The sequence below is a fragment of the Idiotropiscis lumnitzeri genome, chromosome 18 (genome assembly GCF_059441095.1).
Source record: "Idiotropiscis lumnitzeri isolate Australia: NSW breed Sydney's pygmy pipehorse chromosome 18, RoL_Ilum_1.0, whole genome shotgun sequence".
NCBI classification, from domain to species: Eukaryota; Metazoa; Chordata; class Actinopteri; order Syngnathiformes; family Syngnathidae; genus Idiotropiscis; species Idiotropiscis lumnitzeri.
In genome coordinates, this window is record NC_142408.1 from 12571693 (window position 1) to 12593802 (window position 22110).

Sequence of the window (22110 nt, forward strand, 5' to 3'; positions counted from 1 at the left end):
GTTCTCTTCATAGCTAGTACTTTAATCTTTTTTCATCATCAATTTTTCTTTCCTTGTATAATTTTCCATCCACAATCTCTCGCATTCTCCCCGTTCCAACGGAATTGCATCATGTTATCCTCCCTCTGTGTCATTTTATGTTTACTAGTGGACATGTCTACTGCCCTTACACTTTCTGCCTCCCAATCAAAAACACTTTTTCATGTCTTTTCTTTCTTCTGTCCTGTCAATCTTTTTACCCTAAGCTTCAGTTTTAAAAAAAAATAGCGCACACGTTCGCTCACACACATGCACACAAGCTCATGGAAAGTTTGTGTAAAAAGAGTGCTAAGACTTTTACAATTCAAAAAGACTCCATTCACGATCACCGTTCAGTTCACTGGCATTTTGTTGAATTTTCAAAAGAGAGAATTTCGACAAAGATGAAATCAAGTTCAATCACATAAATCTAGCTGAACATAGTAAATGAGATGGAGTCAGAAAAAGAAATTTGAAAAAAAAGGTAAGCGTGTGAACTACAAGCCAGATGAGGATCATGTGTGTGTTTAGTACCTGTCCACAGTCGTAGTGCGGCGTTCAGGCTCAGACACAAAAACATCAAACATCTTCACTTGATCTGATGTAGCGTCCTGAAAAATAAAATACATATTGAATCTGTGGCTACAATTTAAAGCTGTGTAGTGATCACATTTTTTTTGTGTCACCATCATTAATTGCAATTTTCACCATTTCAAAATAATCTTTATAACTTTATATATTTACGCACAAAATGCAGAAATATTATTATTATCATTGACGTGGAAACAGTGAAATGGTTAATAATTGTAAATGTAAATGTAAATGATGGTCTCGCACTAATCACCCAAGCAGTCACTTGATGTTGGTACTCCAGTACTGTAAATATTTTCTACAATTATTCTGCAAATGATGCTTGCTTCTCTCTGGAACACGACATGTCACCGCAACCATTCCTACCCTCGCAAACACACAGGCTGTCGGCTTTGACCAGAAAATCGAAAAGGATCCAATATACTTTAGCATGCAAAATACATACATACTGGACATACAAATATACATATAATGGACCTTTTTTAAAAATATATTGCTATTTGCCTCTCAAACAACAGCAAACCAAATAGTGGAGAGTTTTTTTATTCAAACTGGTGTAAATAGCAACGCCAGTATAGTGTTGTTTATCTTAATGGCTTTTATCGACTGTTAGCGAAAATGTCTAGAGTGAAACTTAAAGTTAAAAGAGTGTCTGTGTCTGCCGCAAATGTAAGTTGTTTATGTGACATTGATCCTGCTGATAAGGGAAAACAGATAAAAGAAAAGTTCGTCTTTTGCTGCCTTCCATGAAGGACTCTGAGGATGTCATATGTATACGTGTGTGTTTGTGCTTTATCTTTCCTCTCAACCACATCAAACAGCGCCCAGCCACCATCTCCAGCAGCTCTCCGGCTGGCGGCACCATACAGGAAACATTGAGGATACCGGGTATTTCCTGTGCAACTCGGAACAAAATGTCCCCAAAGCCAAATGTGTGTCTGATCCTTTATCAGGAAACAAAGCACTTGAATGTTTCATCATTACATCAGCATAAGTGTTCATGTTATGACGGATGACATTTTGAAACAACAAACTGACCAGACCGACCAGCATCTGTTCAGGGGGATAGAGGCGCCACTTAACGTTTACAAGTTGCAAAATGTACGGACAATTACAGTCAGTGTAATCAAAGTCTGCATAATTTAGAGTGTCACTGTCATAGCATATTACCTGATTGAGTATCTCGAGAGTCGGGGATGAGCGGGAGCGAGAGTGGTTTGGAATCCTTTCCTCCGACCGTTCTAAAAGATCTTCGACAGAGGCGGATTTGCCAGAGCCCAGTATGGACCCAACCATTGCCAGAGACCCGCTCTCCTGCTTGGACCCGAGCCGCTTCTGTCGAGGCCTTGCCGTCTGTTGCAAATCTTTTGACCGTATTGGACTCTGTTTATTGTAGCCTGCCTCCTGGACAAAATTATGCGGGAGGTGGGTGTTGGGGACGTGGCGCTCAAGTGGCAAGTCTCCACTAAGGAACACAAGGAACAGAAAATAGGAAAGTGTAATAAAGTTGTAATAAGAATTAAAATGGATTAAAAATGTCAATCTTGGTGGTTTTAAGTCAACTTGGTTACCTTGTTGATGGGTGTGACGGCGCCCTCGGCGTGGTCACTCTGCCTGGGTAGTACAAGTTAGAGTGAACGCTTCGCAGGTCAGCACCAGGAGAAGAGAAGTGACGCCTTTCACTCGAAGAAAGGCAGCGATCCAGGCCAGATTCCTGGAGGGAAAGCAGGCTGGAGGTAGAGGAGAGGCTGAGGGAGTCTGGGGGTGATGAAGGAAATTGAGGCAGGTAAGACAAAAAAGAGGTAAGCATTGTACCCTTTTCTCCACTACAGTATTAGTTTTGTCGACCAGAAAGTTGTTTTATTTTCAAATCTATAGCAGAAAAATTGGTTACAAAGCAATTGAATTTTTTCTTTACTAGTTCCCTACATATAGCTATTTAAAAAAAAAAATAGGCAATAAGGTACTCTAGAGGATAAACTCCAGGCTTGAGAAAACCAAAACAAACTTCTATGTACACAATAAAAATGGGGAGTGATATTTACTTGAAGAATCAGAGTAAAGTTTTTTCACTCCGAAATTCTAAGTAAATCTTACACGAAGAATTTTTTTGTACATTTTACAAGTTCATCAAATTCAAAAAGTCACTCCAAGGTTGAACCCACTTTCCAATAAACGTTTCAGCCTTGATCCACGCACCTGAATGGTAGGTGTTTTCCGACTGTAGATAAGCACTGAGAGGCCTTGGCCCACTCCTCTCCCTTCCGTCATCTTTCTTCGCATTTCTCTTCCTCTGCACGTACTGAGCCACAGCATCTTGCTGAAGCTGACGCAAGTCAGGCCTCGATATGGCGTTGTTTGCGAGGCCAAGTTCAAAGAGCTTCCGCCGATCAGCCACGCTAGTCTCTAGCAGATAGGAAGATCAGTGTCAGTCCATAAGCTGTGCTGACTTTTGCAACCACGACAAACATTAAAACAAAAGAATCATTTCACGTGAAGCAAACAAATGCTTTGGTCGCTGCAGTAATGCATTTACACTATCCTGGTCAGGGTCATCAGAAAGCGGGCGTCTGCCTGCCAATTTAGGATGAGAGGTCGGGTACGCCCTGAACTGATCATCAGCTAATCATAAGGTTTATACATTTGGACGTTATTAAAAAGGTAATTTTTTTGGGAAGTCAGGGGAAGTTAGTGTACTCAAAAATAAACATCTTCATAAACAAAAGCACCAATTCTGGACCCGACCAGATTGGTTTGGATTGATTGCGGACGTATCGTGCTAAGATCATGCAGCCAGCGGTGCCCTCATCAACCCGTCAACTCTCTCCCCATTCCACAACCCCCACATTTAGAGTATTTAGCATTCAAAAAACAAATTGCGTGCAGGTTGAATATCTATACTCAAGCAAGGACAAACAAGACTCGATGAGACTAGATGTTTTATGTGTACGCTCCGTTTCATTTACCTCCTCCGATCTTGAAAAGACCAGTCTCAGAATCTGAAATCCCAATCTCGTTAATGTTGTCTGGCTCAGAATAGGAGCGTTTCTTCTGGTCTGCTGTTAGGCGTTTGCGTCCGCCGATTCGCAACACAGCAGGAGGTCCAACTGGAGGGACGCTGGGCAAGGCCGGGGGACTTGGACCTCGAGTCTCTGGTCCAACCACATGCCGCTCTTTTGGAGTGTGAGGGGATGTGACTGGGACATTGATCACAACGCTCAGCGGTTTGGGCATGGTTTTAGGGCCTTTCTTTTCCGAGGGTGGATGGTTGCCCACGAATGGCAGATGCTGATGATTGACGTGTGAGGAGGTATTGGGAGAAGAAACGCCACGTGAGGAATTAACAGGGGAGGAATTGTGCCTCAAGGAAGTCGAACGCAGGACCTTAGATTGTGCCTCTTTCAATGAGTCTCTGTAAGATCTGTTTTAAGACAAAATTTCCATTTTAACATGGTTGACAGACAAAACGCACCAACTGGCCAATGGCAAAACAGTGGCTTGTTGAAGTGACCTCTGACCTCTGTAAGGGTGTGACCTGCAAAGTGCCCAACATGTTGTGGACATCTTGTTTCCAAGAGTTCTTTCTATTATCTTCTTCTCTAGAGCCATCCAAATGGAGGCTGCTTAGGCTTCTCTCCAGGGCTGAACTGGGATCAGGTGCGGTCCTGAATAAGGCAGGAAAACAAGAGCGCTCAGAAAATGCACATCCTCCCCCAAGGCCTAATAGGCAACATTAGTATTTTCTTCAGTGATATTGTGAATCAAAGAATAATGTCATCCTTGTTTAAAGATTTGACTTTATATAATGCCTTTTTTAAAAAAAGGAAAAAAAAATCATTCATTTGCTTAATTTACCGTGATGTAAATAGTGCTTTGTGAAAAACATCACTTGCTCAAAAAAACCGACAACACATTAAATCTACATTCTGCCCCCTTCAATTTTCAGGCGCTCACACTTGTGGATTGATTTTGCCTTTCCATTTGACAAATCACAGGTTTAAATGCAATACTCAAAAACCATAACGAAGAAGTATTAAATAACGCAACAAAACGAAAAAAAAAAAACTATGCAAATGAGAACTTAATTTCCTTGGCAGAGGTAAGCAAACATAGCTAGGTAAAGTAACCGAAAGTCATAAATAAATGACAAAACAAACGTGAGAGAACGCAATGGTAGAGAGAATGTTAGTGCAGTCAAGTCAGGGTGAAAAGCATGGATGATGACTACTCGATTACAAGACTTTGACTGCACTGTAAGAAAATTGTATCTGTGTATGCTAGCCATAGCATATTTGGAAGTACTGTACTTGAGCATTTTGTGGTTCCTTAAGCACAAACACATGCACAAGCGCAATGTTTGAGCACAATTGCAGGCATAGAAGTATTTTGGTCTCATCAGACCACAGGACATTGTTCCAGTAATACATGCTCCTGGAGTTGTAGGGCATGTGTAGACATTAAAATTGTATCCACACAAGCAATTTAGTGTCATAAATGCAATCGAATAAGCCAATTTTGTGGATTTTGTGTACCATTGGAATGAAACCCACCTGTCTTTCTTGTAGTTGACGCTGCCTCCTCTGTAACTCATAGTCCTATGGGCTTTGGTGCTTCTTTCTAGCATGGTTCTGAGATCCTCTGCTCCACAGGGGGCACCATGGGATTTGTCAGTCATCTGATTCAAAATGATTTAAAGATGCAAATTAGTGAAGCAAGGGTTATATGGAGATTCTGATTTATGAGCCTTCTATCCAGATGCATTTATTGTCTGTTTTTATTTTTTTTGCTTACCCTGCGGAAAGAGTTTTTGTGGTGGTCATGACTGATGCTTTGACTACGTTGCTTTCCTGATCTGTCACAATGCTCAAAGCGACTGACCCTCTCCAGTACAGAGAGACTACGGGTGGGTCCCTGGATAGCCTCAGCCAATGTATTGTTGTCATGACTACTGGCAGAGATGGCACTGTTTGGGCTTGTGCAACGCTGTACCTCTACGAGGGCATTCTCTAGACGAGTCAACGGGTGTTCTTTGTCTCTGTTCGGCTCATTCTGGTCCAAGTGTTGGTAATGAAGAGTTGCTGAGTCACTGTGGTGATGGAGGGAGGCTTGAGTGCTGGAGGTGGAGGAGGAATGCTGAGGCTGGGGTTGAACTGGTGAATGGGATGGGGGCACTTGTCCCTGTGCAACTCTGGAATATGATGTTGGCTCTGGATGGACATTGGATTGGTCCACCAATCTGAAGATAGAAGATGAAATTATCATTCTTTTGGCCTCTCTCAAATTTCAGGTTAATTCTATTCCATTTGTTGTGTTATAGCACGAATTCCCAAAATTAGTTACATCAAGGCACTTTCCATATGAAGCATTTTCTGAACCATATTTCTCAATCATTAAAATAAAAATATCAGATCTTACGTTGCCAAATAAGAAAAAAAAGAAAAATATTCTCAATCTATGAAGAGCGCATTCAATCACAAGTAAGGATGGGCCGAAGTTCGCCACTTTGAGAACGTCTCCTTGAGCAAAAAGTGCAAAGAACAACACCTCTGTCTGTAATAATAAACCATTCAGACAATGTAAAGAAATCTATGCACGTAGCCAAAACCCAACATTGAATGCCTTTGATCCCTCAAGTAACACTGCATGAAAAAAGCAACATCATCAATGTGTAAAGTATATAGTCCCGCTGTCTGCCAACACAGCTTGTCACTAAATCTGCTCGTCTAAGTTTGTTCTTTAGGGCCAGCAGCATCTGACATGGACTGACGCAAAGTAGAAAACTGTGCCATGGTCTGATGAGTCCACGTTTCAATTTGTTTGTGGATATCATGGATGCTGTGGCCTCCAGGCTAAAGAGGAAATGGACCACCCAGATTTTTATCAGTGAAAAGTTCAAAAGGCCAACTCTGTGATCTTATGCGGGTGGGTTAATAGTGATTCCCAACCTTTATTTAGCCAAGGCACATATTTTAAGTTGGAAAAATCTCATGGCACACCAAACAAAAATGTTCCAAAAAGGGGAAGCATATCACAATAATGTACTTTCTATGATCTAATAAAAGATAATTCATTATCCTGTAACTACAAAGTCAGTTATAGGAACAATGCAACATTAATAAATATTTTTTTAGAGAATTGAGTGAAATTATATAATTTCTGCGGCACCCCTTAAAGGTTCTCACGGTAAACTATTGTGTCCCAACGCATGGGTAACTTTCACATCTGTGAAAGCAACATTAATGCTGAAAGATACATATAGGGTTAGCAGCAACATATGCTGTCGCCCAAAAAAAAAAAATTTCAGTAATATCCCTGCTTAGTTCACGAAGAAAATGCTTTGACATATTCTGCATGTTATCATGAAAAAAGTGTTGATTCATTATAAAGCACAAAAAAGGACAACCGCTATTACGGTTTTTAGCAGCTAACGACACAATTGTTTGCTATTTCTTTGCACATAAAACTAAGTGATGGCAGCCAGAGTAAAAGTTTTCAACTTTTTTTTTTTTTTTTAAAGCGTCTGGTTAGCGCATCCGCCTCACAGTTCGGAGGTGCGAGGTTCGATTCCGGCTCCGGCCTTCCTGTGTGTAGTTTCTCCCTGTGCCTGGGTGGGTTTTCTCCGGGTACTCCAGTTTCCTCCCACATTCCAAAAACATGCATGGTAGGTTCATTGAACAGTCCAAATTGTCCCTAGGTGTGATTGTGAGTGTGACAGGTTGTTTGTCTTTGTGTGTTTGTCATGTCGGCCACCCTTGTGAGGACATTGCTTGGCGAATGAATGGAAGGAGGGATATATATATATTTTAGGATGTATTATTGCAGTAGTATTAATTTCAACCTTTACATACCTTCTCACGTGGCCCCCAGACTGCACAGTTGTGTAAGGGTCCCTCCGCTCTTGGAAGTTCAGGGGTTCGAGAGCCGGAGTTGACTGAGTTTGGGGATTCTGGAAATCTTGTTCTTGCAACATTTGGTTGTGGGATCCTTGGTTCGAATGCATATGGAAGTGATGGGCGCTGTGATCATGGGGTCCCTGCTGGCGCTGAAACATGTTGGCCCCTGCCTGGCTCTCGGATCTTCCTGCGGTAGGAAATGGCTTGTTGGGACCAAAATTACTTTCCTCCTCTTGATTCCTGAAAGAGTCAGAGGGGCAAGAGGACATTAGGGTCCAGGGGAGGAATGGGTTTTACGCTTTTATAGTTTTGCACATCTGTTGATTGACACATTTAATCGTTACCTTTCGGAGTCATGTACTCGGCTCTGCGTTGTGGCAAGCGGCGGCACAGTGGAATGCGGGTATGGTGATGAAATGTTCATTTGGTGACCCGTCTCATTAGATGGCAGTTTTCCATCTCTCCATCGCTCAGTCGCATCCTCCTCCTGTCCTCTTACGTTCTGCAGACCTTGTAACTGCTGCTGTTTGCTGTCCTTAGCCAGAGCAGGATAAACCCCCGAGTTCAATGACACGGGACTTGAACTGGGCATCTGTGCATAGTGGGGTTCGGGCTGAGGTACAGGGTATAATCCTGTTGGCAAAATGAGGCGTCCTGACTGGGGAGATGGGCTTGTAAAGGTTGTGGAAGGTCCGGAAGGTGAACCTGACGTGGGAAAGCCCTGTCGGGGCTTTGTGGTGGGGCTGCTCTCTGGACTCTTTTCTATGACTGTGTGGAGCTGACCCTCGGTGATGCATGAGCCTTTGGCTGAAATTACAAGAATGTAAAATATCAAACAGTCATTTTCTGTACACATTATCCTCAATGGAGGTGCGGACGAGCTGGAGCCTATCCGAGCTGTCGTTGGGAAAGAGGTGGGCTACACCTTGGACCAGGACTGTATAAATGGCAAATTTTGTTCTCTTTCTGTTCTCAAACTTACTTGAGGCAACTGGCCCACTGGAGTGATGATAGGAACCTTTCTGCAAAGACCTGATTGAAACACGAGCAATTAGATTATCACTCAAATAATATAAATGTGTAAACACCAAGTTTAATGCTTTACATTTTTTTTCAGAATGAATCATGGCATTTTGTGTCTTACAATATTTTTAAAGACAGACAACATCTTCGATCCTCAAGGAAATCTAACCAGCTCACCTATTAACTGCACGGGGTTGCTCCACACTTGACCAAGAGTTGGGTCTCTCGTGGTTCTTGATGGCTGCAAAACTGTCGCTGCGTCGTGGCGGAGCAGGCGCCCCCTTCAGGTTCTCATAAGAGCTGGGACTGGTTCCAGGAGCCCATATCGGACCCACACTGTGCCTGTTGGCAGCCAGCACACCACTGCTGCTACCGCCGCTGCTGTTGCTGCTGCCACGGTAACAGACTCCACCTATTGACCAGGCAGCAAGTTAAAAAAAAATATTCGTGCCGCCAAGCCTAAATGATCTCTTTACTGAAAATACTTTACTTGTCGTATCTCTGCTGTGCCCTCCCTTTGCTCCTTCCCCACTTCTTGAATCACTGTTTTGTAGTGATGAAGCCGACGGAGAGCTCAGCTCCTGCTCCTGAGAAAGTCCCTGCTGGGCATTATAAACCGTCCGGATGTAACGTATGTCAGCTTGTTGCATCTCTCCACTTCCTCCTCTCTGGGGAACAGTCTCCAGTGAATAGGAGCGCTCCGGACTGAAAGTCGGAGCAGAGGCAAGGTACTCTGGAATACTGGAGCTGGTGGAGAAGGAAGAATATGCGGAGTCTCGCTTGCTGTGGAGGTGATCAATGCTGTTGGAGGACCTATGACGAGACATGTAGTTTATTAGAGGGTTCAGTTGAGATATTGTTGGACGAAACACGCCTCACCATCTGAGCTGGTTTTTAGAGAAATTTATTTTGCATGTGTCTCACAGACTTCCTTTTTTTGTCACTTATTTGCCCAAAGGCGTAGTGCTAAACTGTCTAGGGGCAAGTCTACGGTTTGCATAGTTTTGTCTTGATTCATGTTTTATTTGGACTTTAAAGTTGGCACCTTTAAACCCACCCATGTTACACGCGAGCGAAAGTATTTGAACATGACATACTTTTGTCAGGGTGGGACCTCCAACATGAATTTTTCAAACAATAATGTGAACCTCCAGTCTCATTTTTAGATTTGTTTCAAGCTTGAGGCGTAACCAACACGAAAACCAGAGAGCTGTCTATGAAATTGTGAAGTCATAAGATATAGTAACAGATATCAACTTGGTTGATTAAGAAGGAGCAAAAGTTGATTACAAAATAATTGTAAGAGCTTTAAAATACACCCCCAAAAAACTTGTATTACTATAATAGGCAACCATCTCCAATAAGCCGGGTGCAGCGTTAACAAAATACTGTTTGTGGAAGATTCAAAAGTCTAGAGTCTCTACCAGCAGATGCAAACCATTAGATGGCATGGCTTTAATGGTTTCTTCTAAGATTCACTCACTGTTCATTGATGAAACACATGATGGCAGTTGCGAAAGTGAATTGCGATGTCAGCAGAAACATTTTGTATGCCAATTGAAAGAAAGATGCAATCAAACTGCTTGAGAAAGCATTCATCATGCAACAAGATGATGACACAAACAACAAAGGAGTTCATCAGGTGAGAGAAGTGGAAGAATTCAAACTGGTCAAGTCAATCTGAATCTTTATACCTATTAGAGGATGCAAAGTATTTAAGTTTCCTTTCCCAGATGAGTGCAAGAATCAAAAGGTTTGTCCAACTATGTTTGTCTGCATAATGTAAACCTCCAGAAAGAAAAGTTGTGAAGCATTTTTTTTTACTTTTGTTGGCATGTATTCTACCGCTGTGCGATGATGTTTCATTTCGATTTTTGTGATGTAAATATAAAAAAAATTCGACCGTCATTGGGTAGCCCAGTTCAAGCAATGGTTGGTCAAGGTACTATGTCTATTTCAGTCATTACATGGACATTGTCCTTCACTTTCTAGGTAAATTCAGATAAAATGTAGTCTTATACATGTCTGCGTTTCAATTAGTTATTACAAACCTGGCAGAAGATAGCTGTTGGCAGGAGGAGTAGGCAGGGTGGGGGTCATTGTGGGTGTGATGGCCCAGTGTGTGGTGGTGCTGGAGGTGCACAGATTGAGGAGGATCCAAGCTCTCCATGCTGCCTCTTGAGCTGTACTGGTCAGGACTCTTCCTTAGATAGCCGCCATCTGACTCAAACCCGCCAGAGAGGTCGGTGGTGGAGGCACTGCTCAAAAACAGAGATGGACAAACTTTTGAAGATTATTTGATTACCATTTGGCAGCACCAAGAAGAAGCCTTTCTTGGAGATACAAAAAAGTTAATTGAAACAGTTTTCATTCCAAATGACTAAATTAAAGTGAAAAATGATCTGGCCTATTCATGTAGTAGTATAGGGCAATATAATACCTGGTAAGTGCAAAAAGCCATGTCTGCCATCTAGTGGTAAATGATTACACCTATAAATTATAGTTGATGCATATGCGTCATTCGGCACCTGCAAATTCGCAGATCCCCCCCCCCCTTTTTATTTAATAATGCATTAACTTGAATTTTTATCAGCGCTTTTGGTCGAATTTATGGTGTTTAAAAAAAAAAAACAACTAAATACATTTTGTTTTTTTTATTATTTTTTTTTCCATTTATTTATTTATTTAATTATTTTTTAAGTGGCACGGTGGCCGACTGGTTACTACGTCCGCTTCACAGTTCAGAGGTGCAGGGTTCGGATCAGTCTCTGACCTTCCTGTGTGGAGTTTGCATATTCCGCCCGTGCCTGCGTGGGTTTCCTCCGGGTACTTCGGTTTCCTCCCACATTTCAAAATGCATCCATGGTAGGTTGACTGAACACTCTCAATTTTCCCTAGGTGTGATTGTGAGTGCGTCTGGTTGTTCATCTTTGTGTGGCCTGTGGTTTGCTAGCAACCAGTCCAGGGTGTACCCCGGGATAGGCTCCAGCACACCCGCGGAAAAGCGGCTCAGATAATGGATGGATGTTTGGTTTTGAGAATTAATCAAGGGGCCACTTGGAGTGCGGTCGCGGATGCCAACAGTTGCTTTGTTGTCTTAGTGGCTAGCGCATCTGTCTCACGCGGAGTTTTCACGGGTTCCTCCCACATTCCCAAAACGTACATGTTTGGTAAGGTAATGGAAGACTCCACAGGTTTCTGCAGGTACCCATCCATCCATTTTCCAAACTATCTGCAAATGTAATTTTATGCTTGTTAATGCCATTTAGTCATACACACACACGCATACAGACGCAGACACACACAAAGACACAGAAAGTGTCCGTCATTCGTAATCCGTTAGTGACCTGAGTACCCAGCCGTCATTCGTCAGTCGGTCATTTTTCCACAGGCGCAGTTTAAAGAATGTCCTTCAACTTGACAAGGTCAAGCCTGATTACTTTTCGCTAGGGGTTATTACATTAGAGCCAGTCGTTCCTTTTTTCCAGAATAAAAATGAATAGTTTGACAGCCTAAGTCATTGGATTGACCAATACTCAGAAAAATGGGAAAGTCCAATAAATTCCGTGATGATCTAAGGACAACTGAAGATTTACACAAGCAGAAAGGAAAGCCAAAATTAAAGTAGCAAATTATTCTGTTTGCAAATATCTAGAAGTTGTCAAACTAAAATTTGCACAGCTGCTCCAATGTACCAGCCAAATACCCCCCCCAAAAAAAGGTTTTGTGGGATGATGAGTCAAGAAATGGATTGACACAGCAGACTTCAACTGACACAATTCTGATTTTTTTGTGCCTCAGTGGCACAATTTGAATATGCGTAAGAGGGAAAAAAAACACGGAATTGGACATCCTCTGATCAGAATCAATCCTCTTTCAAATGTGGCTAAAAATATGTCAGATATGGGAACTGCTACACAAACTTGACATCATAGAAATACACTAATAATGGATAAGTATGAGTCTGCCCAAACAAAAGCAAAAATTATTCAAAAATAAAAGTTCTAATTCAAAAATACAACAAACATACGCGATCCACCACGCAAGAGTGCTGGAGACATGGCCTGAAAATGAGGTTTTGGGTGCTTGTGTGCGCGCGTGTGCATCTACGTCACACTTTGGTTCAGCAACTCTTCCAACCGAACACAATGCAATTACTGCTTTTGAAAAGAGGCCACTGTCGTTCTTTTTTCTGTGTCAGTAACTTTTCGTGCTCCTCGAACTTCTGTCAGCCCCTCTGCCTCTACGCACCATTCCTTAGATCTAAAGCCATTACATGAAAAAAAAAAAAACTTTCAAATCCAGAGTGGCTCAGTATGAAGTGAACATAGCACTTCAACAGTGGAGTGCGTGCATCTGTTGTAGGGGGTGAGCTGTTGCCATGGGAGACCCGGAGGTGACGTGGGGAGGGAACATGAAGAATTCCCCCTCTCTTTGGGTATTAGCGTCAATGCCCCCGCCTAACAAACAGAGTCATGTCAGAGCCTTTCACTTCCATTTACTGCTGTTTAACAAAAACAATGACGTCACTTTGTCTGATGATATAAATCTCTTGACCAACAGCTCCTCTTTACAATACAGACACCTAATGCACAATAAGGTCTGATTTACGAACGGTTTGCACATTAAATATGAGCACAATCTGGATTTCTCATATGGAAGCAGGATTTCATCTGTCAAATGTGCAAAGTTGCTGCGCAGTTCATTTAGCAAGGAATCAAAACCATGACAAATTTGTGATGGCTTGTTTCACATCCACATTCAAGAGTAGTTGGTGCCACTTTAGGGCAAGCAACGCAAGAGGAGGGAGGGAGAGCTTCTCTGTCTGTGTAAACATTTTTGAGATGCCATGAACAAAGATAAGTGCAAGTTATTCAGCAATGCCAATTTGGAGCATCTTTAAGGGCTGACTTGGAGTCACTCACAGTCAAGGGTCTTGTCATCTCACCAAAACAAAAAATGTTGCTCAACACATTTTGAAACAGTCCACCAAAGAAAAAAAAATGTTGATAACACACACTGACCTTGCGTGGTAATTGTGGTGCCAGGCACTGCTCATGGTGTCCATCCCTTCCTGCTCTGACCCCTGCTGACCTTCACCCAGTTTTGTCGAATGCCACGAGTGAGGACGAGATGCCGTCTCACTGCGTCTGCAAGGTTTATGCACAAAAGCAATTGATTTAGCAAAGTGAGAATTATTGAGACATTTGGGGACAGAGAAGAATGATTTATCTGCGCTCACTGGACATTTCATTAGGTACAGCTGCAGAAGCCAATCGGAATTCAAAATTCACTACGCACATAGTACATTGTGTCGTGCCTTTTAAATATTTGGCAAAATGTTGAGGTTAGGGTTTGCAGTTACGCAGAAGTGCAGCGTATCATACTAAGAGGTGTTTGTTTCGAGGAAGAGACACTCCTTCCTCCTCTCTCATTCACTGCTAATTTAGTTTGAAAGTTTCTCTGAGACCTAACAGCATAACCAAGTTTTCAAAATATGCAGTGGAATAAATATGCTGGAAATGAGACTCAACAACAATCATTTCAATACCCAAAAACATACATGGGAAATACTGATGTGAAAGTTTCTTGAAGTGTGACAGATTACATTTGAACTAAAAGATATCCAGTTATTATTGAATGTCAAGGCGTATTCATGCTTCAGGAAATCAACAATTCAAAGCTTACATTGGCAGTAGGAATATAAAACCTTTTCAAAGTTGGGAAATTGGCAGTTTTAAGTTATTCATTCTGTGCAGTCCTTCCACAGTAACAAGACAAACATTCACAACTGTGTGGGATCATCCCATTGGGAGCTGACTCAAAAGGTCAGGAGAAAAGTCTTTGATTTCTTTCTATCTTGTCCGGAAAATGTTAAATTAAGTCACACAAATGAAAATATTTTTACAAAGCTAAATATTACACAGATGAACAAAAAAGAAATGACAAATTGAACTAAAAGAAACAGAATGCTACCTTTTGATCAAACCGGGACTCCCAAAAACGAGGGGAAATGAGTGGGAATGGGGAAGCAAAACATTTGAACAATGTAAAATAATAATAATAAATTAATAATAACTGAAATATGTACCTCAAATTTTATGAATTCACATTAGATCTTTTAAAGCTTGCCCTTACATACAGTATTAAAGACTGATTGCACCAGTGGTCACCTGATGACTTTGTTACAGTATAATTTGTAGAGCTGGTGATCGTGAAAGAGTGGCTAAAAGTAATACAATGACAAAAAATATTACCATACTGCAGTTGGTAAAGATTTCTTTTTAAAAATAATCATTTGAAAAAATTAAGTTTACATTTTGATGGCATCAATGTCAACAAAATTTCAAGCAGCAAACCTCTTCACTTAATTGCAATTTTCTAAGCATAAAATCATGCCTATGACATCCCATTGGATACGCTTGGCTGTTCCGTATTTATTCATGCTGACAAACAGGAAAAGATCGTATCTGCATAAGTAGAAGACAGCTACGTGAAATCCTGCATGTCTCAGAACCTCAAGAACCTCCATAATGACAGGACGTGACTGGAATACCTCAGTGTTTTATCATCCATGCTACCATGCAAATAACTGTCAATTAATTTTCGGTGCTGTTCAGGAGTGCTGGGGAGCGGGGTGAATGCCAGTTGATTAATGGTGAGAGGTGGACTACACCCCAGAAGCAGGGCAATGAATGAAGTCAGCTACATAAACCACGACATCACCAAAGACCTCTTATACAAGTACTTACAAATATGGCTGAACAATAAATCGTTGTAGTAGAATAGTCCTGTCAAGCAATTACATTTTTTAACTAATTAATCACAAAAAGAATCTGTAATTGACGGCGAATAATCATATTTTTCAACTACAATTTTTTTTTTAAGCTTGTAACAGATATGAGTAATATCTTGAAATTAAAGTAAAATGAGCAAATATGAAGTATATTTTAATTCAAAGACTAATAGCTTTCTTTGATGCTTGAATATCATCTAAATGGAGTCATCTTTACAGGAATTGTTCTTAGAAACAATTCTCAAAACGTATACAGTACATTTAGTTTTAAGCAAATCAACACTCCGGCAGTGTTGGTTTGCAAGGCCCAGTGGTAACTTGAGCATGTTTTGTTCGGAGATGATGTGCTAAAGATGTACAGCTAATAGGGTACAGTATCTGAATTTGGCTTTGCAAAGTATGCAGATTATTTTATTAAGTAAATAAAACTGAGTTAACTGAGTTAAATTATCTAACTGCATTCATTTCTTTTTTAAATTAATTTTGACAGCCCTAAAAATGACATTTTCAAAGGCTGCAATTTGGGGTTGTTGTTTGGCATAGCTTTATATATTATGCATTTCTTTAGATAGTGTCTGCGGTCCACATCATATTTCATGAAACATTAAAAGTTGAAGCGGCACAGTGGACGACTGGTTAGCACGATGGCTCACAGTGAGAGACAGCATCGGTTGTGGGTTCAATCCCGGCTCCAGCCTTCCTGTGTGGAGTTTGCATGTTCTCCCCGTGTCTGCGTGGGTTTCCTCCGGGTACTCCGGTTTCCTCCCACATTTCAAAAACATGCATGGCAGGCCGATTGAACACTCTAAATTGCCCCTAGGTATGAGTGTGAGCGCGGATGTTCGTCTCTGTGTGCCCTGCGATTGGCTGGCAACCAGTTCAGGGTGTCCCCCGCCTACTGCCCGAAGATAGCTGGGATAGGCTCCAGCACCCCCCGCAACCCGAGTGAGGAGAAGCGGTATAGATGATGGATGGATGGATGGACGGATTAAAATTTGAAGTGATAAAGCCACAGATCCATTTGGATTGTTGTTGCAATCTGATTTAGGGCTGAGCGACTTCTGTTTACGCCACATTTGTTTGTTAGAATTTCTTGATGTCATTGTAAACGCTCCGGAGGCTGTAAGCCAAAGTCTTTAGTAAGTTAACACCTTTAATGCATGTAAATAAACTATCTTTCTTTTTAATTAACGGTTGATTTGACTTTATTTTAGTAATGATTGTAGAAAAAAAAATAATATTCACGATTATTTTGATTTATATTGAAATCACAATCACTAAAATGATTATTTAATGTTTTTAAAACTTAATATTTATTCAACTACAAAAACGGAACTCCTCAAAACTGTCATCATAGCCTCATGCTTATTCATCCCTGCATGTTGAACAACATTGAGCACTTTATTCTTGAACACTATTTTCTTTTTGTCAAGTACAAAATGACCCTTTTATTTCATGCCATGTCATGTCACTAAATATGTATTGACAAAATAAAGTCCTTGAATCTATATATTCTTGGATTTTGAAGAAAAGAATATTCTTTGATGTTGAAAACTCAACTTTACATATAATTGAAAGGACAATGAAAAAGTCAAATAAGAAAATATTAAAATACTGAAATAATGAACAATGTAGTGCCGTTCATTGCTTAAAATGAGAACAGAAGAAAGTTGCAATTGAACTCTATTAAAAAAAAAATTAAATTCACAGATTGGTAAGAATTTGTACCTTTGAGTAGCGTTATCTTAACTGTCCGTGTGCGTTTCCACAGTGTTTGTGTGCAAATAATATATTTTAGTTTAAGACAAATTACTCCTGAAGTTGATGCTAATTATTCGTTAGCATTTGAATGAGATATTACGTTGACTTTAGCATTAGCGCTAGGAATATACAATATATGTAATTATTTTTGATGCGCGTTGAGTTTTATAATAAATTCCATCTGCGATGTCATTAAACAGTTTAAAGGACGCTTAGGGAAGGCCGAATCACATATGCTACACGTTTGTCACATGGTGCATTCAGCGTACTTTCACAAAGTCAGGAACTAATCACACCGCGCCATTCAGCATATTCAATGTTTTTCTCCGATTATAACATTTTAGAGATCGACGAGAAGCCAAATTTGAAATCATGCTTACATTTCATTTAATTGTCCAGCCCTAGTGAAAGCTTTATCTAGAAGAGTACATCTATATATAATAAATCTGACATTGTTAATTGTATTATAACTATATTATTAACATATTTTTTGTGAAGAAAAATAATCATGTATTAAATCGCAATTGAAATATCATCTATTGAACAATACAAGCATCATTCCCCAAAAGACATCGTATGTTGTTGCAAAAAGGCCATCATCACTTAGCTTGTTATGAAAGAAATCAATGTGATCCATTTTACCTGGATGTGAATCTTAGGACTTTGGAAATGAGGCCAGTCGCCAGATTGTTGACGCTGACCTCCGACGGCGACCGACACAGCGCCCCCTCGGACCGGCCTAGCGCCGCTTTCTTCTGCTTCTTTCGAAGCTTCCGGCGATAGAACACCTCCAACAACTCCATGGCCTCGGTCCAAATTCCACTTTGTGTAGTTTAGATTCACGGCTAGCTTACATGCGCTCAAAAGCTCTTTGTCCTCCGAGAAATGAACTTTACTTGAGCTGTGAAATTTGGTTCAGCTGCATATGACACCGTCAACCTTTAGCTGTCTTCCACGTCCTGTCTCATTTCACGTCTAAAACCTAATATCCTGTCTCTTGTCTCTTATTTACCAATATTAAACCTTGACCCGTCTATACTTTCCAGTGTCAATCTCGAACGCCCTTGCACATTGAGCCTCAACTACAACGTCTCTTCCCCCCTACTTCTATCTCGCTACTGGTGGACTGGAAAGAGTGGCACCGCTTTGGCCCCTGACTCTGATCGTGTTGAGCAATTGAAGCAATTACAAGTCATTAGGCTACAGCATGTTAAAAGCATGAAGTAAACATCCCTGGTGGTAGTGATGGATACGCAGAGCGACGGCGAGAAAGAGAGAGAGGGAAGTGAAAGACGGTGAGAGAATACGTAGCAGGGAAGGGCAGTAGGATGGAATGTGATAAGAGAAAAGAGATAGTGACGAATTAAAAAATAAAGGACTGAGAGAGTTCTATGGTAAGAAGGAAAATAATGACATCACACACGAGATACATAGAAACGGCAGAATTTAAAAATAAACGGAAGGAATGGCCAAGTATAAGTGAGAATAAATATGTGCCAAATTACATGTATGAACTTTAGACTTATTTGTGATTCGACTATTCACAGTGTGTGTGCATGTAATTTTAAATGCTTATTTTCTGACCTTAATTGGTTGAAACCCTTCTAATTCAGTTCATACAATGACAAAAAAGGCTTTTCGGAGCTGCGGTGGGTCTCATCTCATGATGTCGTTCATTGAAGATGTATTTTTTATGTCATCAAAATCAAATGTTTCCACTCTGAACTAGTGGCCGCATGTCTTGGATGCTCAGGTGAAGAGAGGGGCAGCGCTATCAACTGGTGTGTCTGCACCGAAGGTGCGGGAATATGCCAGTGAGACCTATGACATATAGTGAAGGTCTGCTCAGAAAATCAAGCAGTCACCTATCAGAAGGAGTTTCAACTTCCACCTCTGACAGAACTCTCCTCCCGAGGAACACAGGAGTCTGAATGGACCATGTTATGTGCCTCCATTGTTGATGCCGTCGACCAAAGCTGTGGCCGTAAGGTGGTCGGTGCCTGTCCTGGCGCCAATCCGCAAATGCATTATTGGCCACATGCTGTAAGGGATGCCGTCAAGCTGAAGAAGTCTTAATTGGCATTTTTGGCTTGAGGGACTCCGGAGGAAGCTGATAGGTACTAGCTGGACAACTGCAGATTTGGCAGTTACCAAGGCAAAAACTCGGGCTTGGGAGGAGTTTTCAGTGGGGCCATAGAAAATGACTCCCGGACGACTTTGAAGAAATGGTGGTGAAGTGCACCATTAACACTGTGTATAGTGGAGCACGAGAACTGCTGACCTCGACTCTGGATGATGTGACTCTGTGGGGCGGACACTTAAAAGACCTCCTCAATTCGACATGCCTTGCTTTGAGGAAGCAGAACCAAGGGACTGATGTGGGCTCTCCTATCTTTGGGGTTGAAGTGTTTGAGGTGGTTAAAGACTTCATCGGTGGCAAGGCCTGAGGGTGGATGAGATCTGCCCAGAGTTCCTATTGGCTCTGGATGTTGTGGGGCTGTCCTTGACACACCTGAACAGATTTGCATGGACATCAGGGACAAGTTCTGGATTGGCAGATTGGGGTGGTGGTCCCTGAAGGGTGTATTCACACTACAGGGGGCTTGCACTTTTCAGCCTCCCTGGTAAGTTCTATTCAGGGCTGCTGGAGAGGTTTGCGGGAAGTTGAATCTCAGATTCATGAGAAGCATTTTTGTCCTGGTCGTGGAACAGTTGACAAGCTTGCCCTTGCCAGCCTTTGAGTTACCTCGGAAGAACTGGACAAAGTGGCTGGGTAGAGGGAAGTATTGCCCTCTCTGCTTTAGCTGCTGTCCCCATTAACCGAGCCAGGATAAGCAGAAGAAAATGGAAGGATAACCTGCCTTACAACTCAGGCATTAAGACAACTAAATTGGCTTAAAAATGCCATTGTGAGCTTTTCCAACAAAAATTATCTCGCAAACCTGATAAAAGGACATTAAATATTAAAAAAATATGGTGGTGCATTAAGAGTCTAAATCAAGATCATGCTTACATGAATGTTGTCACTGTTTTTATTGCAACTACATCCACTCGTATGACTTCAACCTTGACATAAAAAAGGCTTCCTATTAAATACCTTTTTTATCCACCCAGAGGAATGACATGCTAATGTGACAGATGCCAGATTAGACAAATTGTGTAATTACAGTTTTAATGTGGAGTCTGCCTGAGTTCTTAGACCAAACACAAAGTCTGTTTTTCAGCAAAAGTGTCGTGGGAAACTGTTTCTCTAGCCTGTAAAAAAAAAAAAAAAAAAAAATCTCTCAGATCTGCCCGGAAATCCAAATAGATGTTTGTCAAAACACGCGCATGAAACTATGTTAATAGCTGGTTTGTGTGTGTGTGTGGGTGTGGGTGTATGTGAGGTTGTGCACGCATGCTACATGTGCGTGTTTTTTTAACAACACACTTTAAGATCCTGGTGGAATCACCTTCAGGATTTGTGTGGGTTCTTCCGGGACATGCCCAAAAAAAATCAGTTGAAACACTACTGTGAATTTTTTTTCACTCAAAGTGTATGTGCATTCTATAGGCAAGTAGAGTATCCAATTTGTATTCGTAGCAGGTTTGAACAGCACTAAAGTAACACTCCCCTTGTTATTTTGATGAGACAAAACATTGCCTCTCGTGACAAATGGGTAGAGACACATGGTTGCGCTAATAGTCAATGGAACATGTACAGAGACAAGAGTCACCTGATACAAGGAAAACGTTTGTATTGTTTTGGTGCGGTGTGTGTGTTTAAAGCAATTACGTGATGAGCTCATATTTTGAGAATGTGGTGAGTCAGTATAAAGGAACATCAACTGGGAATAAATGAAAAGAGATGAGGTGGAGGAGGGGAAAGGAGAAGAGGATAAGAGAGAAGAGAAGGGAGGAACTTAGACAAACACTGGACAGGAAGGAGGAGGGTGGGAAATGAAGAAGTGCAGTGAAAGTATGGAGGAAGAAAGGAACGAATAAAAAGTTATTCGGGACACTAGAGAGAAAGCATAAAAAAATTGTGGGATAAGGAAAAAGAAAAGACACGGTGAAGCTCGCAAGAGAGGATGGCTAGTAAAGGAAGGAGCATGAGCGATGGAGAGATAAAGGGGAGAAAGAGAGGAAATGAAAGGAATGGGGGATCCTGTTATCAGTGTCCCTCAAAAATTAACACCCAGCCTCGTGGGGCTCGGGTCCACTTCCTGTTTTTGGACCAATCAGACCCGAGAATCCTCCTCATCCCCATCCCCACCCAACGTTATCTGATGGCAGTCCTGAGCCGAGGGGATTGTGGCAGAAGAAAAGAGGCATTCTGCTCTTAATCTGAAAAGCAGAAAGATCGTCACCAGCATTTAATGGCTTCCTTCTTAACATGTAAGGCACCCCTTTGTCATCTGATTTTTTTTGTACTTTTGGGGTAACAGTATATGTCCATCAGTTTAAAAAATCATGGAAACAAAGCTTGTGATTTCCCGAGGATTTTCTTCCCAGGACAGGAGGGTCTCAGAACTCTGTTCCTATTGCAGGAATGTAATCCAAATGTGCACGTGGTCAGAAGACACAACAATCTCTCACAGACCTAGACTACTAATATTAAAGTCATAATTGCATCAAACAAAAAGCCTCTATAGTGTATACATATGAGGGATAGACCGATTATCGGCCTGGCCGATATTTGATATTTTGACAAATATTGGTAACGATGGTATCTCACTGAGTGGCAAACACTTGCAAACAGCAAATTTGGGTTTTTTGTAAGGTTCTTAAAATGTTGCATAAGGTTGCTAATATGTTTGGAGACAGTAATTACTTGCTGCAAAGAAATCTTGAAATGTTCAGCCAGTTTTTCACTGTGAACATCTTTGCCACATTTTCAAACCCTGACAAAAAAATATTTGCTATGTTGTCAAGCATTTACTAATGGCGTAGAGTAGACAAATGCAACAACAATGCGCAATCAAATGAAACGAAAACTTGAAATTGAAAAAAGTTGACAAACAAACGTGTTTAATGGCATTCCAACAA

The 22110-nt window shown here is 41.2% G+C and overlaps 1 protein-coding gene across 3 annotated transcripts in view; it reads right to left on the bottom strand.

The window, feature by feature from the left end:
• Nucleotides 1–22110, bottom strand: part of shroom3 (shroom family member 3) — a 55399-nt gene that overhangs the window by 7177 nt on the left and 26112 nt on the right. For 2 of the 3 annotated variants that reach the window (XM_088281226.1, XM_088281228.1), the window contains 15 exons: nt 13550–13675; nt 10577–10783; nt 9016–9338; nt 8703–8937; nt 8485–8534; nt 7847–8309; nt 7458–7742; nt 5401–5845; nt 5160–5284; nt 4128–4274; nt 3576–4030; nt 2809–3015; nt 2181–2367; nt 1780–2074; nt 553–629 (listed from right to left, as the gene is read on the bottom strand). In XM_088281226.1, coding sequence (XP_088137352.1) covers nt 553–629; nt 1780–2074; nt 2181–2367; nt 2809–3015; nt 3576–4030; nt 4128–4274; nt 5160–5284; nt 5401–5845; nt 7458–7742; nt 7847–8309; nt 8485–8534; nt 8703–8937; nt 9016–9338; nt 10577–10783; nt 13550–13675 — 3627 coding nt within the window. Of the gene's footprint in view, nt 1–552; nt 630–1779; nt 2075–2180; nt 2368–2808; nt 3016–3575; nt 4031–4127; nt 4275–5159; nt 5285–5400; nt 5846–7457; nt 7743–7846; nt 8310–8484; nt 8535–8702; nt 8938–9015; nt 9339–10576; nt 10784–13549; nt 13676–17724; nt 18299–22110 lie in introns of those variants that run through there. The other variant, XM_088281227.1, reaches the window with a different exon arrangement.